We start from the raw sequence: 18,368 nt of genomic DNA on the forward strand, positions 1-18,368 counted from the left end.
GCTGCCATCTACCGAGTTAGAATGAAAGGTGCTAAAAAAATGCGATGCATTTTCACACAAACAGTACAGAGGGTTAATTAAAATTGAGCTTTATTTTTATATGTGGCCGTATCATAAAAAAAGAATAAATACAGTGACAATTTCTTGGGACGCATGTAGATCAGGTTACAGCAAATCAGCGTGCTGCCCTCTAGAGGATTCGAGGCGACTTGCACGGAACATGTCCATGTAATTAATTTGCAGAGGTCCTCGGTGTACTACCAACACAACTTTAATGTATAAAAAAAGAGGCTTTTATTATTATTGGTGGCTGAAAATTCACTATTGTACATGCCCATAAATTTTTACAATGGTTTATTTTCACTGCACATTGCAGCATGCAACACCCATCACACGCGGCTCACTTTTTTCACTTTGTACGTTCAAAAACCCAACATCATTCAGTAAAGTCGCTTGTATGGCATTTTTAGTAATTAGTGATGGAACGACACCTTTCAGACTAAACACGGCTACATAAATTTGCCCAAGAAGAATGTAATCTGCTGGATTCAATGATTTGGGATGAAAACTAGACCTCGCACTCTCCATCCAAGATTGGTTCCCCCGTCGTCAACAGGGTGACTTCCGGTCAGGGCAAAAAGCATGATATACAACGCAATAAATCGAAATAATTTGGAGCGTTTTGGATCCCTAGAGACATGAATATAATCTAAACACTTGCAGCATGCCCACGAAGACTTAAAAGATACATTGACATGTACATATGTAATAGGAGGTCCAGACCTTAATAATATTGTAATGATCTATTTTTCACATTCATAATTACGATAATTAATTATGAAGGTTAAACTGAAACACAATTACACGGTTTTGACAGCGCAGTAAGAACCATATCGACACCCAAAAAAGCTGAACAGTATTCCTATTAAATTCGACGTTGTTTCACAATGTACAATTGTAAGGATGTCAACTTTCACGTTGAAATAGTACCCAAAGCAATGTTTTGCCCTGACCGGAAGTTGAAGCCGGATTGTATGTTCGCAGTCTAGTTTTTATTCTTTTTTTTTTTTTTTCGACACAGAATGCCATGTGTGCCCTTGTGCCTTAAATACGGAATAAAAAACAACTACCGTAATTTCCGGCCTATAAACCGCAACCTTTTTCACACGCTTTCAACCCCGCGGCTTATGCGCTGATGCGGCTAATTTGTGCATTTTTTCCAACGGCCGCAAGGGGGCACTGGAGCGGAAAAGGTAAGAGTGAGACCGGTAAAATATACGTGCCGTGGAAGTGACTTTTACCGGGATGTTTTTTTTTTTTTTTAACCGGCCCTGTTAGCATAGCACCACGCTAGCGGGTTGCTGCTGTGTTACTGCCATGTCTCAGTGATTTTTTTTACCGGGATGTTTTTTTTTTTTTTTTTAACCGGCCCTGTTAGCATAGCGCCACGCCAGAGTTTTGCTGCGGTGTTACTGCCGCGTCTTAGTGATTTAGGTACGTTTTTATTTTTAACCAGCCCTGTTGTGCTGTGCTACCATGTGGCTACTGAGTAGCTGACGCGGCTGCTTTTTTTTTTTTGTTTAAACAACCCTGTTCGTGCTACCGTGTTGTTCCTATGTTAAGCTAAGGTATTAAAACTTTGAAAACTCTTTCTGTGTCCCGTCGTTCTTTGTAAATATCTCATGTTTCAATGTGGGCACTTGCGGCTTTAACACGGCTGCGGCTTACATATGTACCAAATGGTATTTCCGTTACAAATGTACTGGGTGAAGCTTATAATCAGGTGCGCTCTGTAGGCCGGAAATTACAGTATACGTGTGTTTCTTGGGAATACAGGAACAGATTATAAAACAAATATGTGACAGGACAATTATTGTGATAGCTTACTACACAATCGCTGACTTTATTCAGCAAGTCGCCCACGCGGATGAAATTTATCCTACCCAGAACGTAGAGGTCAGCCTGCTGAAGTGCTGTCAGTGCAGTAGTATTGGAAAATTTTTACAAGTACAGGTGTATGCTATCGGTTGCTTAGTTGGTATGGAGAACCTATGTTTACAGTAACGCCTGGCAAAAGTGAAAATGCGATGTGACCGTGAGATAATGTATAAATAAAGTAAAACAACACAATCGTTTTGAAAACTAGTAATAACAGTGTGCAGAAATGTCGTGCAGTTCATTTGGAACTTGTGGCGCGTATGATTCCACTTTTTGCATGGAGGCGGCCAAGCCGAGAAACAACAAATACATTCTGAGATGTTGGACCAAAGGCAGAAAAAATGCTTACAAAAGGAAAAAAAGCTTCGTTACATTTTTCATGAGGGCGGAACTAATTTTCATTCCAAAAAAAAAAACCAAAAAAACCAAACAACCCTTTAAAAAAAAACTTTCAGGACAAAATGTTTCTTCCAGTCAACCATAAAGCATAAAGTGTCATCCATGTATGACTAACGTGACAAACAGTGAAGAAGTATTTGAACACGCTGCTATATTGCAAGTTCTCCCACTGAGAAATCATGGAGGGGTCTGAAATGATCATCATAGGTGCATGTCCACTCTGAGAAACATCATCTAAAAAGAAAAATCCAGAAATCACAATGTATGATTTATTTGTGTGATACAAATGCAAATAAGTATTTGAACAGGGCCCGTCTTCAGTTTGCCAATGACCATTTGGATGATACAGAAGAGGCACGGGAGAAGGTTTTGTGCTCAGATGACATCAAAATGGAACTTTTTGGTCATAATTCCACTAACCATGTTTGGAGGAGGACGAGTGATGCGTTCCATCCCAAGAACACCGTCCCTACTGTGAAGCATGGGGGTGCTAGCGTCATGCTTTGGGGGTGTTTTTCTGCACATGGGACAGGACGACTGCAATGTATTAAGGGGAGGATGACCGCGGACATGTATTGTGACATTTTGGGGAACGACCTCTTTCCCTCAGTTGGGTCGTGGCTGGGTCTTTCAACATGACAATGACCCGAAGCACACAGCCAGCAAAACCGAGGAGTGGCTCCGGAAGAAGCATATCAAGGTTCTGGCGTGGCCTAGCCAGTCTCCAGACCTAAACCCAATAGACAATCTGTGGAGGGAGCAGAAACCTGTCTGATCTAGAGAAGATCTGTGTGGAGGAGTGGGCCAAAATCCCTCCTGCCGTGTGTGCAAACCTGGTGAACAAGTACAGGAAACATTTGACCTCTGTAATTGCAAACAAAGGCTACTGTACCAAATATTAACATTGGTTTTCTCAGGTGTTCAAATACTTATTTGCAGCTGTATCACACAAATAAAAATAATACATTTTGATTTCTGGATTTTTCTTTTTAGAATATCTCTCTCACGGCGGACATGCACCTACGATGAAAATTTCAGACCCCTCAGTGATTTCTAAGTGGGAGAACTTGCAAAATAGCAGGGTGTTCAAATACTTATTTTCTTCACTGTATATTGCAACAAAAAGTTTCCACATAGTTGGCTCAGTCATCGTTTGTCAATATTAGTTCAAAACGCTAAATACATTTGTGCAAAACAGCGGGTAGCGTTGAAGGCTCGACGGCAGGTTTTGAAACCTGACCACCAAAATGTTTTCACAATTGAAGTTCTTAAAACGAAACAGTCCCACGCCACGAAGAAAGGACAACAAATGGTGGATTTGATCCATTGCTAGTTAAAAAAATTTCCTTTTCATCCATTTTACCACCTCACAGTATAGTTCGTTTGAATTTCTCAAACTTATGAACGTCACGAGTGAAGATCTCGGCCTTCCCAGCCAAGTGGGTCTTCTGCACGGAGGACAGCAATCAGAGGAAAGGGGAGGGTCTTAGCCAAATATGGATAAAGCGGACACGAAATTGGGTCAAACAGAAGTAGCTGCCAGAGGGTTTTTTTTTTTCCTAGATATTCGTATGACAAAAGTTGACCCTTTCCTAACTAGTCCATGTTAGTCTAAATATCCAATCTACAGGACTGACCTTTAACTACGCTAGTGAACTGAGCTGTACTGCTCGGTGGGAATGTGTATAACCGTCTTTATTGATTGACGCGGCGGCAGCTATAGTACGACGCAGCTCTCACCATTCCAGTTCCGAAGCTTTACCGTGGAACTTATTGACGTGCCTGTTCCGGTCTCCGCTCTGCCTGAAGGTCTGCGCGCAGTGCGGGCACGAGTACGGCCGCTCTCCCGTGTGGATGCGGGCGTGCACCATCAGCTTGTGCTTGCTGACGAAGTTCTTATTGCAGCTGACGCAGGCGTACGGCTTGTCCCCCGTGTGGTAGCGCTGGTGCATCCTCAGCTCCGTCATGCGGCCGTAGGTCCTGCCGCAGTCGGCGCAGGCGAAGCTGGGCGGCGCGTCCATGTGCCGCCTGCTGTGCAGGTGCAGTCCGCTGGCCGAGCGGAAGGCCTTGTTGCACTGCGAGCACGCGAAGGGCTTCTCGCCGGTGTGGGAGTAAACGTGCTGCTTCAGGTTGGCGGCCGTCGGGAAGCCGTTGCCGCAGTGCGTGCACAGGTGGGGCCGCTCGCCCGTGTGGAGGCTCAGGTGCTTCTCTAGCTTGCTGGCGTTGAGGAAGGAGCGGCCGCAGATGTCGCAGCTGAGCGGCGACTCGCCCTTGTGGCCGTCCAGGTGCTCCGTCAGCTCGGCCAGCGTGGCGAAGGCGCGGTTGCAGCGCGTGCAGTTGTACGGGCGCTCTTTCCGGAACTTCCTGTGCTTCAGGCAGTGGCGCTCTAACTCCTCGTTGTGCTCGAAGGTGTCCATGCAGTAGGTGCACTGGTAGGGTCTCTCCTCCCTGTGGGACTGGAGGTGATACTTGAAAGCGGTGAGCTTGAGGAAGACCTCCTGGCAGTGCGGACACTTGTTCTCGCGCCGGTCGTGCACCTCCTCGTGGCGCTTGTAGTGCGAGAGGTTGCTGAAGTGCTTGCGGCACGTGGCGCAGTAGTAGTGCTCTTCTTCGTGCTTCTGCTCGTGCTTCTTCAGCGCGTTCTCCACCTTGAAGTTCTTCCCGCAGACGCTGCACAGGTAAGAAGCATTATGCGCCTCCACGTGCGCCTCCAGCTCCTCCCGGCTGCCGAAGTTCTGGTCGCACCGCGGGCACGTTCCGCTGTTTTCCTTGGCGTGCTTCCTCAGGTGTTTCTTCAGGTCGTCCACCAAGACGAAGCTCTTGCGACATTGGGCGCAGGTGTAGCAATCCGCGTGCGAGGCCTTGCAGTTCACCAGGATGTGCCGCTTCAAGTGGTACCTGCGGCCAAACACTTTGCCACAGTCTTCGCAGATGAGGGTGTGAGGGCCACGGGGGATCTCCTTATGCGACGTGAGGTGGGTCTCCAGGTGGGTCCGCTCCTTGAAGCTCTCGTTGCAGGCCGGGCACGTCAGCTTGCCCGCGTGAGTCTTCTGGTGCTCCTTCAGCTTTAACCAGCTGGCGAACGCCTTGCCGCACCGGTGGCAGACGTACGGCCGCGAGCCGTGCTTCTGCCGCTGGTGCCGGCTCAAGTGGTACGACTGGCTGAAGGCGCGCGAGCAGTCGGCGCACCGGAACGGCTTCTCTTTGGTGTGCGTGCGCATGTGGCGGTTGAGCTTGTCGGCGCGGCGGAACATCATGTTGCACACGGCGCAGACGTGGGTCTTCTTGCAGGGGACGCTTGCGCCCCACCCGACGTCAAGAGAAAGCGGCGCCGTTTCCGCCTCAACACCGAGATGCGATTGGTCCTTTTCATCGGATTTACTGTCCGCAACGTTGACGCTGGACGACGTCCGTAGCGTCGCTGAATCGTCAACGCTACAGACATCGCCCATCAACGGTTCCATCATGTCGGTTTCCACTTCCTCAATATTGGTTTGGCTCTCCCCGCCTGGTGTCGGTTCGACTCCTTCCCGTCTGTCCTCCCCGTGAGATGCCACGTGTTGTAAAAACGTGTCGTTGTCCAGCAACTTGTCAGGACAGTGGGGGCACAGGAGAAACTGCGGCACGTGCGTCTTCTTGTGGCTCTTGAGCTCCGCCGCGCTCCAGAAGCTGTCGCAGCAGGTCGGGCACACGTGCTGGGCGGCGTTGTGCTGGACTCGCATGTGCCGCGTCAGGTGGTACGACTGGCTGAAGACGGTGGCGCAAGCCGGGCAGCGGAAGGGTTTCTCCTGCGTGTGCGTCCTCGTGTGCCTCGCCAGCTTGTGGGCGCTGGCGAAGTGTTTGTCAACGCAGACGGAACAAGAAAAACGTTTCAGCGTCTTCCTGTTGCCATCCGGACTCGGCTTGTCCAAGATTGCCTCCGGTTTTAAGTCAAGTGATGAGCAGCCATTACTGTTTTTGTCTTTGTTGTCGACGGTGTAGTCTATGTTTTCGTCGACACCCAACTCATGCAACGGTTTTTCGTGGCTACAGTTGACTTCGCATGTAGATCTTTGGGTTTGGACCACGACCGTCTCCCCTCGCCGAGGCCTCCCCCTTTTGCGCCGCTGCACCACAGGCTTGACGTCGCCGTTTAAAACCAACTCCACCTCTTTAGCGATGCGCAAGGCCGCGGCAAGCGTCAGCGTTTCCTTCTGCGAGCGCAGCTGCTGTCTCAGCTGCGGCCATTTTGTTTTCTCGATCAGCTGGTTAAGGATCAGGTCGTCGCCGGCGCGGTCGCCGGGCGCCAGCAACGCTTCCAACGCCGCGACGAACTGGTCCGTGCTCTCGCCGGCCATCTGCGCCCTTTGGTAGAATCGGAGCAAGCGCTCGCGAGAAATGCGGCCGGCGGTGAAGTAGGCGGTCAGCGCCGAGACGGCCGCCGCGTACGTCTGTTCCCGCGGGACGAGCGCCGCGAAGACGCGCTGACCTTCTTGGCCCATGCAGTTTTCCAGGAGCATACACTTACTTTTGTCAGTCAACTTCTCGTCGTCGAGTGCGCCGAGGTAGCGTTCGAACGCGTTGAGCCACTTGGGCCAAACAGTGGACGGTTCGTCGGCCGACGGTAGGAAAGAGGGCGGCGGCGCCAGGATGATTAGTTGTGGCTCCGGTTTCACAAGATCTTCCACAACTGTCACTTCACCCATCTTGAGGGCTCAGACCAAGACCACTTGACCTTTTTCAACTCAGACGACTTTCAGGTCTCGTGATGCTTCTGCAGAGCCAGATTGATGCCGGAAGACTAAAAGATGAAAAGTTGATTCATGTTCACACCACAAGTCCTCCCAGTTACAGTTTGAGTGAATAAAATGGGGGTGATTTTTTTTCTTTTTTTTTTTCAAGTTATTTTTTTCAAAATCACACATTCTTGGATATGGGGGGATAAACTGCCATTAAGTATTTTTGGGGTTGGATACTACCGAAAGAAAAGAAACAAAAAACTGAAAACCCCCCCTCACAGTTCTGAGGTCCCGGGTTCGATCCCAGCCCCGCCTGTGTGGAGTTTGCATGTTCTCCCAGTGCCTGTGTGGGTTTTCTCCCACATCCCCAAAACATGCACCATTAATTGGAAACTCTAAATTGCCCCTAGGTGTGATTGTGGCAGTGCCCTGCGATTGGCTGGCGACCAGTTCAGGGTGTACCCCGCCTCCTGCCCGTCGACAGCTGGGATAGGCTCGGGCACTCCCCGTGACTCTCGTGAGGATAAGTGGCAACCAAAATGTATGGCTGGAAATTGTTTCAGCATTTCAAACAAAGACGCTGTGGCAAATGGTGAAGCAAATTTTGAAGTAAAGCAAATTTATTCGTGTAGCGGATTTCATACACAAGATAACTAACTCAACGTGCTTTACGTGAAATATCATTTTTTAAATGAGGGGGGAAAAATGAAAATTAAAACAAAAGTGCAATTAAAACAACATTTGAGCTAATATCGGATCAAGATTGGTATTTTTAGTGAAAAAGTTGTATCGGGACAATCTTACAGTATAGTACACAATGTTTTATGCTTTACATTTATGTATAATATTGCTGTATGTTTTACAAAGCAGCTGTAAAACTGTAATGTGCTATGATTGTCTCCAAAGTGACATCAATCAACAATCAAGTTTGTTGCCGGTGGTGTTTTACCAAATGATTTCTAATGTGAAGGATGATTTAAAATAACGATGTTTTGAATTACGAGCCTGCTCATGCAACGAATTGAACTCTGAAGTCGAGATACCATTACGTTATTTTATTTTAGAAATAGTTCTTGTACGGGAGCTCGAGTGTACCCAATCAAGTGTTCAGTGAAATAATATTCCCAACCCACAAAAAAAGCATTTCACTCCATCGTTACGATAATTTTACGGATAATTATTAAACTTAGCTGGAAAAAAAAAAAATACATCGAAATGTAAACTCACCACAGCGGCTTGACTGGGTAGTCACAACCGTGACGAAATGTCGCCGTTTTTCCATACATGTGAGAAGAAGTGCGTGTTTTGGTTGAACAAATTCGACACTGCTTTGCCGACGCTATTTGGAATGTCCTCCATTTTGACGCGATTTGCTTCCGGTTCCCTCAAGGATCGGGGGGAAAGACGGACAGCGCCACCCCGCGGCCAGAATTCGTCTTTACTTCTTAAATAGAAACTTTAGTTTAGAATTCCAATGGATGATTTAAGTGACAATACAAAAGTGTATTGTAATTTAAGGAAAATAAATAAACATTTTAAATAACAACCTATGATAACTGGATTTATATATTTTTAATTACGTTTGTGTAATTACAATGCATGATTTCTTTCCCCATATTTTTGAACAGTAATGTCATTCTATGAATTAACTGAGCAGTTTTTTAAACAATAGTTTAATACTATATATATATATGTATATAGTGTCACTATTGAATGAGTCCCCCCACTCCCAAAAAAAAAAAAAAAAAAAAAATCACACATTTTGTGTTGGGTACAAAATGACTTACCATCTCATGTGAAAATGTGCACTGGTGGTGTTTCGAATACTTCAATCCATCCATTTTCTTCACTGCTTATCCCCACGAGGGTTACGGGGAGTGCTGGAGCCTATCCCAGCTGTCACCGGGCAGGAGGCGGGAGACACCCTGAACTGGTCGCCAGCCAATCGCAGGGCACATCGAAACAGCCGCACTCACAATCATACCAAGGGGCAATTTTTGAGTGTCCAATGAATGTTGCATGTTTTTGGGATGTGGGAGGAAATTGGAGTGCCCACCCGGAGAAAACCCACCTAGGCACGGGGAGAACGCGCGAACTCCACACAGGCAGGGCTGTGATTGAACGAGGGACCTCAGAACTGTGAGGCCAACGCTTTACCATCTGCTCCACCGTGCCGGCTATACGTATACAGTATGTTCAAATTTGGTCGACTACATATTTCCTTAAAAATCGGTCAGTTAATTTGAAAAATTATCGTCCAACCTAAAGTAATTGACTCGCTGTCTTAAAAGTCGCCATTTTTCACTCCGATCATGTAATGTTGAGGGTGACACGTTTACTGGGGGGAGAAAAAAAAGGTGCCACAGACACACAGTTAAACAAGAACCATTTATTCACACACCATACGGGTGTTAAAACGTGTGACAGAGTGCTGGAGGCTGCTGGCTGAAAACTTTAAATTATGCATGAGGAGTACAAAGTGTGCACGCGTTTGTGCGTCGGCCCGCACGGGGGGTCAAAGCTCGGCCGCTTCCAAGTTGCCTTTACATGTACAAAATTCTTCTTTTTTTTTTTTTTTTTTTTTAAAAACATAAACACACAAATGGCGCTGGTGGCGATGAACGAAGAAGCTTTCTGAGCGCATGCGTCGAACATACACACTCGAACGTAAAAGGGAAGCGTCACATGTCGGGGGGTGGGGGTAAAATCAAATGGAAAAAAAATAGTTTTCATGTCATATACTCAGAAAGCACAATCGCACTCGATTAGAAGTGCTAGAGTACACACAAACACACATTTTGGAACATCACTCCCCCCCCCCCCAAAAAAAATGTGTTTTAAAGCTGTCTTCTCCGCATTTGTGCACAGGAACTCCTCCCCTCCTCTCGCTCCTGTGGCTTTTTCGTCCCGTCAGACGGTGAGCGCGTGTGGATTTCGGGAGCGTGTGCGTGTGTATGTAAATACAGACGACAGACAATCTTTTTTTTTTCTTCTTTTGTGCTGATTTTTCCATCTTCCACCGGCTCAGTTCTCTCATTTAAGAGTTTCTGTAGCGTCCGCGTAGAAGTGGCGATTCGGACAGGGATGCTAATGTGTGTGTTTTGTAGGAGCACAGTGACACTCAAGAATGAAAAAGCCGGAGAGCTTTGCGGACTGGTTTGTTGCTTCATTTCTTTTTTTGGGGTTGGGCACTAAGTTCAAGCCCCCCCCCCCCCCTTCACCTGCAAGTCTTCCGCCTTCCAGTCCGACGCGAGTTCCCCATCCATAGTGTCAAACGTGCGCACGTGCCGGCTCACACAAAGGAGGAGAATCCAGTCACGGGCGTGCGCGAGCCAGGCGGGTTGGTGTTGGGGTTGGCGTGGGCGAGCGCCGGCTGCCCCGCGGGCGTGTAGACGCCGCCCGCGCTGTGCTGGGTGACCACGGTCTGGTAGTACGGCTCCGGGTCCGGGGCGGCGGCGCACTCCTCGTAGCTGAACGGCGAGCCCAGCGGCTTGAGGCCTTTGGGCTGCCGCTTCCACGAGTTGTAGTAGGTCGGGTCGCTCATGTAGTGGTTGACGAAGGAGTGCTTGGGCTGCTCGTCCTCGTAGTCGCTGTCCGTCAGCTGGATCGACGCACGCGCAAGACAGATGAGCACCATTAATCATCGTCTATATCAAAACAACAACAACAAAAATACAAGAAAGGATTGAAGGCGAGTTCCCGACCTCGGACTCAGAGACCTCGGTGGGTTTCTCAGTCAGCGTGGTGCTCTCCGTCAGAACCGCTCCGTTGTAGTTGTTGCAGATGTCCTCGTCCGAGTAGTGAAGACCACCCGGACTCGGTCTGGGAGGCGACCTGGAAGCAGCAAAGTCAGACGAGTCGGAGGAAAGTGTTGCGCACGCGTTTGCTCGAGGGGTCGCGGCACCTGGTCCCGTTCTTTTTCAGGAAGGTGTTCTTGGCGTTGCTGAGCGCTCGGCTGTTGAGCTCCAGGGTGGTGAAACCGCCGTTGTCCAGGGTGACCGACTCCTCCACTGACGACGTGTGTTTGCCTGAACGACGAACACAGGGAGGCAGACGGTACAGGTTGGAAAACAAACAAACATCCATTTTATGAGCCGCTTATCCTCACGAGGGTCGCGGGGAGTGCTGGAGCCTATCCCAGCTGTCAATGGGCAGGAGGCGGGGGCCAGTCAATCGCTGGGCACATAGAGACAAACAGTCGCACTCACAATTACACCTACGGGCAATTTAGCGTCTCCAATTATTGTTTCACGTTTTTGGGATGTGGGAAAAAACCCAGAGTGCCCACCCGGAGGAAACCCACGCAGGCACGGGGAGAACATGCAAACTCCACAAAGGGGTGTCTGGACCTCAGAACTGTGAGACCATCACTTTACACTTGCCCCACTGTGCCGTTCTGTATTGTATGTATGCTATACCATTGACACCCCCCCCCCAAAAAAAAAAAAAAAAATATATATATATATACATCCATCCATTTTCTTTTGCCGCTTATCCTCACGAGGGTCGCAGGGAGTGCTGGAGCCTGTCGCAGCTGTCAACGGGGAGGAGGCGGGGAGTACGCTCTGAACTGGTTGCGAGCCGGTCGCAGGGCACATAGAGACAAACAGCCGCACTCACAATCACACCTTGGGGCAATTTAGAGTGTCCACTTAATGTTTTTGGGATGTGGGAGGAAACTGGAGTGGATGGGGAAAACCCACGCAGGCACGGGGAGAACGCGCAAACTCCACACAGGGGGGTCCGGGATTGAACCCGGGACCTCAAAACTGTGAGGCCAACGCGTTACCAGCTGCCCCACCGTGCCGCCATGATTACAATTCACCAATGAATATATTCTCACCAAAATAGTCATCCTTGGACCAAAACATACTGTATCTGTGAAAGACATACGCCATATTTTCCGGAGTACAAGTCGCAACACCCATAAAATCCATAAAAACTAAGATAAAAACAAATATAAGTCGCACTGGAGTCGACTTATGGAAGTCGAATTTGTGTGGAATTTTATTTGATAAAATCCAACACCTAGAACGGACATGCCATTTAAAATTTAAATGACGAGCGCCCTCTTATGGTTGTCAGTGTGAAAATAACAGATAAGCCACTTGAAAAATGGATGGATGGATGTAATAATGTGTTAATAATTTCACTTACAAGTCTCACCCCTGGCCAAACAATGAAAAAGAAAATGCGACTTATAGTCCGGAAAATACGATACATACAAATACATAACGGTAGACAAACAAAAAAATGATCTGGCCGCAGGTAAGTGAATATCAATCAAAGACCACATAGGTTGTCTACAAATCTATATCTCTTTATAGATATAGATTTGTGGACAACCAGGGCGGGGATTTCTAAAACCGCGACAGCCAAGGGATGCGGAGAAGTGACTGGCTGGAAGTAGCGCTAGAGTACGTGAGCAAAGGTGGTCTTACCCGTGCCGCAGGCTTTGTACTTGCCGCTGTGCCCGTGCAGCAGCAGGGTGAAGACCAGGATCAGCACCAGGATGAGGCCCACCAGCGCCACGACCAGCAGGAACCACCACTCCTCGTAGAACGGACGCTCCGACAAAGCTGAAGACGCAAAAATGGAAACTTTTCACTGCGGTGCCGTTTCCGGCTAGACTACCGACGTTATTGCGATGAGAAAGCATGAAATGAGAAGGTTGATTGGGAAATTTTGAATTTGAGGTTTTACCTGCGAGCGCCGCGGACGGCGTGCTGGGCTGCCCGAAGCCAAAGCGGTTGACGGCGATGACCCGGAACTCGTAGCTGATGCCGGGTCGCAGGCGCTCCAGCGGGACCGACACGGACCGGCTGCCGGGGGACAGCAGTCGGACGAACGAGTCCCACACGCCCTCGTCTGCGCGGGCGCAGATGGAAAAGCGACAAAAAAATGGCCGTTGGATGAAATTCATACAGCAATTTTTTTCTGCTTATATTGTCAACACATTATACTTCAATAATAATAAAAAAAACAACATAATACGGCAGCCCTTTTAGGGGTGGGTGGGTAACTTTTTCTCTTAATTCTACAAAAATACTCAACATGATTGCATTATTATGATAAATACAGTGATGCCTCGGTTCTCGACCGCAATCCGTTGCAGAAAATGGTTTGAGAAGTGATTTTTTTCAAAAACCAAATAAATGTTTCCCATTAGAATGAATGAAAAAAGAAATAATGCGTTCAAAGCTTAAAAATTGGGCTTTTTAAAGCATTTTTTAAAGCTTTTCCTGACAATAAACTGCATAGCAGAAATACATGTATAGTTTAAATATTTTATATGATAAAATAATTTAAGAAATATATTTATTTTTTGCTTAAAATCTATGCTTTAGTAGTCGAGTACGCTAGGCTGGTAGTGCATTGCTGTATGTGTAGCGACTCGGCCCCCAACCTTGTAAACTTTTTTTTTATTGACAAAAGTGCAGAATAACTTGAAACAAGCAACTTGCCTTCTTTGGAGCCATGATTGGGAGCTAATACGGAAGTCCTCGATAAGAAAAAAAAAACGCGCGCAATACCTTATCTACGGGTTTTATCGGGGGTATCGAGTACCGATTTTCCTTCGAACAGAAGTAAAAAAAATCTTGAAATTTTCGTTCGAAAACGGGGACATTCGAGAACCGAGGCTCTACCGTACATTGTTTTTATTCTTGAAATTCTTTCTCATACTGTTACAACTCAATTCCCAAACAAATCACACATTTTTAAAGTCATAACGTTGGTACTTATTTTTTTCACTATCTTCGTACTGTGAGCCGAAATCTTTCCGCTCCAGATCCTTTTGTCCAGTTTTGGTTTGATCCTAAATGTGAAGAACGCGTCCAATTCTGCCATGTTCAGGTTGTGCCTCTCGAGGTACAGTATTGCGAAACGTGTACAATTTGTACTTGCTTGGTCTTCTGAGTCCAATTGAATATAACGATGTTGATCCAGTTTACAATCCCAGTGAGGATCGCCATAACACTCCCTAATATACCAGCGGCGAGAAACCATTTGCGGGCGAGCCGATCAGCACGGCGGACGTTGTTCGGAAAGCCGAAAAGGTCTGCGCTTCACCTGAGGGACGAGACTCGATCACGTAGCCGCTGACGGGCGCCGCCCCGCTGTCGCCCTGCGTCCAATGGATGGTGAGGGCGGAGGACGCCTTGGTGATGGAGATCTCCGTGGGCGACCCGGGTGAGCCTTGGATCGACACGCAAACACAAACACGCACAAATCGCGACCAATCACTTTCAGAACATTCCCGACATTCAAACACGCCCGTCCGTCTATGTGTTCTCAAGACATCTGCAGTTATGAATTTCGAGTTTAGAAACAAAAGTCGGACCGACCGCAGGTGGGAACAGTCGTCGCCAACGAGCTTAATTAAAAAAGCGACAAGTTAATCAATAGGACACGTTTGAACAACGGACCTCCGATAAATGTGAATTATTTGGTGACAAACAAACCCTGCGCCCCGCTGGCCGCACGTGACGAGGCAATCAATCAATAGGCGCTGATCAATTTGCGGAGTCCACCAGTAAGCAGGCAATTAGGTGGCTGCAACGAGTCAAACGTTTAACGACACGCGCTTTCAAATGATGGTCCAAAGTCATTGTTTACCACAGAAGAAGTCAAGTGCGTTTAAATATTATTGTACTACAACTAGGGCACAGGTGTCAAACTCGAGGCCCGGGGGGGCCAGATCCGGCCCGCTGCATGATTTTATGCGGCCCGCAGAGGCAAATTATATGTATCAACTTCCATGTTTTTTTGTTCAAATCTGTACCAAAATTTCAAATTCTCCCATCATAAATGATAATGTTGAGAAATTACAAGCCATTACCCTTGATTTTTGATTCCAAAACTAGTTCATAAATTTCCTGTGTAAATATGATGAGGCGGTTATTCAAGATTTTTTTATGGTTTCGCAGCCACAACGGCCCTCTGAGGGAAACCGACAAAAATGAGATTGACACCCCTGCACTAGAGGTACTCATATCACACGCAGAATTGCTGGAATAGAACACACAAAAGTTTTATTACATTAGTAATAATACAATTTTAGTGCTGCTAATTTCAGTCCTACTTTTATTTCATTTATTCATTCAAAAACAAAGACCAAACACTGAACAGAAATCAAAATTATTACATATAATATATACATATTATATATTACAATATTTGCTAGTAAGGCCTTTTCTGCAAGTACGTTATGGCAAACTATATTTGGCAGTCTCGCGACCTCACTTGGAATTTTATTGTAATATTTTATATCTCATGGCCTCACCACCTGTGGGAGGGGCCAAAATAGGGGCCGACTCGGGTGGTGCTCCCACTTTTTAAGAAGACGACATGATGTCTTGTTAAAGGCCAGAAATATGGTTATGAATAAAAATTTCAATACAGGATATTTAAATGTAATTACACTTTAAAGGAAATTCTACTCATGAGAAACATATCTCACATTTTGCCATCGATTGAAATGATTTGGTAGTCTACAGCAGACCGGACTGACTGACGCTCACCCTGCACAGGCTCCGCAGTGAGATTCGCACGTATGGGGGGGCCGTAGCCGACGGTGAGGGCTCGGACGGCGAAGGCGTACGTGGCTCCTTTCACCAGGTCTCGAACCTTCAGCCAGCGCTGCCAGCTGCCCTTCACGTCCACCGTCACCACTTTGCTGACGCCTGTGGGGGGGGGGGGGGGAGGGGGAGGGGTGGGGGGTCACGCGTGTCTTCTTGTTGTGCGCTTTTATGCAACGACATGTACGCGCGTACCTTGCACCGGAGCGGTGGGCCGGTAGATGACCTGGTAGCCCTCCAACAGGCCATTGGGAGTTAAAGGAGCCCCCCAGGAGACGTTGGCGCTCCATCCCGTCACTTCGGAGAAGGAGAGGTGGCTGGGCTGGGTGGGGGCTGCAAGGTGATGCAAATGTTACAGAAATGATCCTCCACAATAAAAACCCCTCTTTAAAAAAAAAATAAAAAAATGGCTCATGTTTATGATTACAATTCTGAAAAAAAAAATTGCATTTTCTTGATATATTTCATCTGTTTACTTTTAAGTTTTGATCGCATAAAGTTAACACCCCCCCCCCTCCGATAAAAAATATTTTACTCTTTTAATGGTATCGTGTTACTACCATAAAATAATCATTTTTCTTTGTAATACTTCAAAGCTATTATTTTAATTGTGAAGGCCTTTGCGATTAACAACACGGGTACATAAATAAACTTGACCTTCCTGGTCATTTTCCTCATAGTATTTTGACTTTATGTGTGCCATTTTTCACTTTTTACTCGTCCTAATACTTAGGTCTTGTATTATAAAATCAATATTTGAACTTTATTCTTACATTTCTTGACATAATCTTTAATTCTCAAGCAGTCACTGTTTTTGACTAAATCCCAACGTTATTCCTGTCATAAAGCTATTCGACTCTCATTCCACCTTTTATTTTTATGACTAATTATATGTTATCATCAAATTGATTCCTGTAATATTATGATTTCAGTCCATTGTCGTAATATTGTCATCATTTTCAAATGGACTTAAAATGTATTCTGTCGACTTTTTAACAATTTTCTCATACCATGACTTTCCACTCAAAAAACAACAACTTTGTTTTGTATAAGGTGACTTTTCTTGTAATATTTTAATTTCAATGTTGTAAATCTTTGATACTATTCAACCCCCTCCCCTTGTAAAATGAGCATAAAACAAAACTTTTTTTTTTTTTTAAGTGGGCGATGTGCTCATCAGCGCGCCCTTACCCGACTGCAGGGTGTGCGCCCCGCGAGGGTCGCTGGGCGGTCCGTCTCCGGCCGTGTTGAAGGCGGTGAGAGTGAGCAGGTAAGACGTGTAGCTGCTCAGGTTGCCCAGGTGCACGTTGGTGTCCGGGACGAAAACCACCTTCACCTTCTCCGTCTGGTTCTGTTTGTCCTTCTGCCAGTAGTGCACCTGCGACAAGACAGCAGAGGAGCCGTAAACTATCCCGACGGACTGGCCCACGGCGCATTTGCCGTCCCCTCACATCGCTGGCCCTCTTGACGACACCACGCGCTGTTTAGTGTTTACTTTCACGTTCGGTGCTCCTCGACGCCCCCTCGTTAATTCTGATAACATAAAACGGCGACGGTGGTGCTTAGCTAAAAAGAGGAGGACGGTGCTGATGAGAGGACACGACACTAAAGTACAAAGTAATGTCAATACTCGCTAATGTGCTATTCATCGTGTGGGCCCTTCTTGTACTGCTGATTTTTTTTTTAAACACCCCTAGCCCCCAGTAAAGTACACAGACAAGTCAAAATGTTATCTTTGCGTGTCTTCAGTATAAAATAGTACCAAACACAAAGATACCGTAATTCCCGGCCTACAGAGCGCACCTGGTTACAAGGCTCACCGAGTACATTTGTAAAGGAAATACCTTTTGGTACATACATACGCCGCAGCTGTGTAAAAGCCGCAAGTGCCCACATTGAAACACGAGATATTTACAAAGAAAGACGGTACACAGAAAGATTTTTTTAACGTTAGCGCCGCGCTAACGCTAGCACTAATGCTACCGCCGCGCTAACGCTAGCGGTAAAGCTAGCACCGCTCTAGTGCTAATGGTAGCGGTCACGCTAACAGGGCTGGTTAAAATAAAACTCACTGGTAAATATCACTGAGACACACCAGTAACGGAGCAGCGACACTCTAGCACAGCGCTAATGCTTGCGCCTCACTCGCACTAACGCTAGCGCTAACATTAACAGGGTCAGTTAAAATAAAACTTACCGGTAAATATCACTTAGACACACCAGTAACACAGCAGCAACACGCTAGCACAGTGCTAACGCTAGGGCCGTTTAAAATAAAACTGAACCGGTACATATCACTGAGACAAGCCAGTAACACGGCAGCACCACGCTAGCTAGCTAAATTTAAGGAGACGCAATGTAGCTATGCAAAATAAAACTTATTCACACCAGCTTCATTTTTTTAATACAGACTGTAATTTAGTCACCGGGCAAGTGCCTACATTGAAACACGAGATATTTACAAAGAAAGACGGTACACAGAGAGTTTAACGCTAGCGCCGCCGCGCTAACAGAAAAAACAAAAAAAAAAAACATACTGGTAAAAATCACTGAGACACGACAGTAACACGCTAGGGCAGCGCTAACAGCGCCGGGCCGGTAAAAGACACATCCTCGGCACATATATTCCACCGGTCTCATTGTTACCTTTTCCGCTCGAGTGGCCCCCTTGCGGCCATTAGAAAAAAATGCACAAATTAGCCGCATAAACCGCAGGGTTGAAAAGCGTGTGAAA

The 18,368-nt window shown here is 46.8% G+C and overlaps 2 protein-coding genes across 3 annotated transcripts in view; both read right to left on the reverse strand.

Annotated features, from left to right (window-relative positions):
- Positions 1 to 64: 64 nt before the first annotated feature.
- On the reverse strand, positions 65 to 8,420 carry LOC133505707 (zinc finger protein 665-like). The gene is made up of 2 exons (XM_061829060.1): positions 8,283 to 8,420; positions 65 to 7,117 (listed from the first exon to the last, which is right to left on the reverse strand). Exon 2 carries the CDS (start codon positions 7,020 to 7,022, stop codon positions 4,074 to 4,076), a length of 2,949 nt encoding a protein of 982 aa, XP_061685044.1. The 5' UTR covers positions 7,023 to 7,117; positions 8,283 to 8,420; the 3' UTR covers positions 65 to 4,073.
- A 1,019-nt stretch (positions 8,421 to 9,439) lies between these two features.
- Positions 9,440 to 18,368, reverse strand: part of sdk1b (sidekick cell adhesion molecule 1b) — a 305,535-nt gene continuing 296,606 nt past the window's right edge. For both annotated transcript variants that reach the window (XM_061829010.1, XM_061829009.1), the window contains 9 exons: positions 16,826 to 17,012; positions 15,830 to 15,967; positions 15,578 to 15,739; positions 14,127 to 14,252; positions 12,759 to 12,923; positions 12,497 to 12,634; positions 10,960 to 11,083; positions 10,760 to 10,889; positions 9,440 to 10,656 (listed from right to left, as the gene is read on the reverse strand). In XM_061829010.1, the coding sequence (XP_061684994.1) occupies positions 10,348 to 10,656; positions 10,760 to 10,889; positions 10,960 to 11,083; positions 12,497 to 12,634; positions 12,759 to 12,923; positions 14,127 to 14,252; positions 15,578 to 15,739; positions 15,830 to 15,967; positions 16,826 to 17,012 (1,479 nt within the window). In that variant the 3' untranslated portion in view covers positions 9,440 to 10,347. The remainder of the gene's footprint in view (positions 10,657 to 10,759; positions 10,890 to 10,959; positions 11,084 to 12,496; positions 12,635 to 12,758; positions 12,924 to 14,126; positions 14,253 to 15,577; positions 15,740 to 15,829; positions 15,968 to 16,825; positions 17,013 to 18,368) is intronic.

The sequence above is a fragment of the Syngnathoides biaculeatus genome, chromosome 9, assembly GCF_019802595.1.
Source record: "Syngnathoides biaculeatus isolate LvHL_M chromosome 9, ASM1980259v1, whole genome shotgun sequence".
Taxonomy (NCBI): Eukaryota; Metazoa; Chordata; class Actinopteri; order Syngnathiformes; family Syngnathidae; genus Syngnathoides; species Syngnathoides biaculeatus.

Coding starts and splice junctions, on each gene's coding strand:
- LOC133505707 (XM_061829060.1), bottom strand. CDS start 7,022: ATGGGTGAAGTGACAGTTGTGGAAGATCTTGTGAAACCGGAGCCACAA.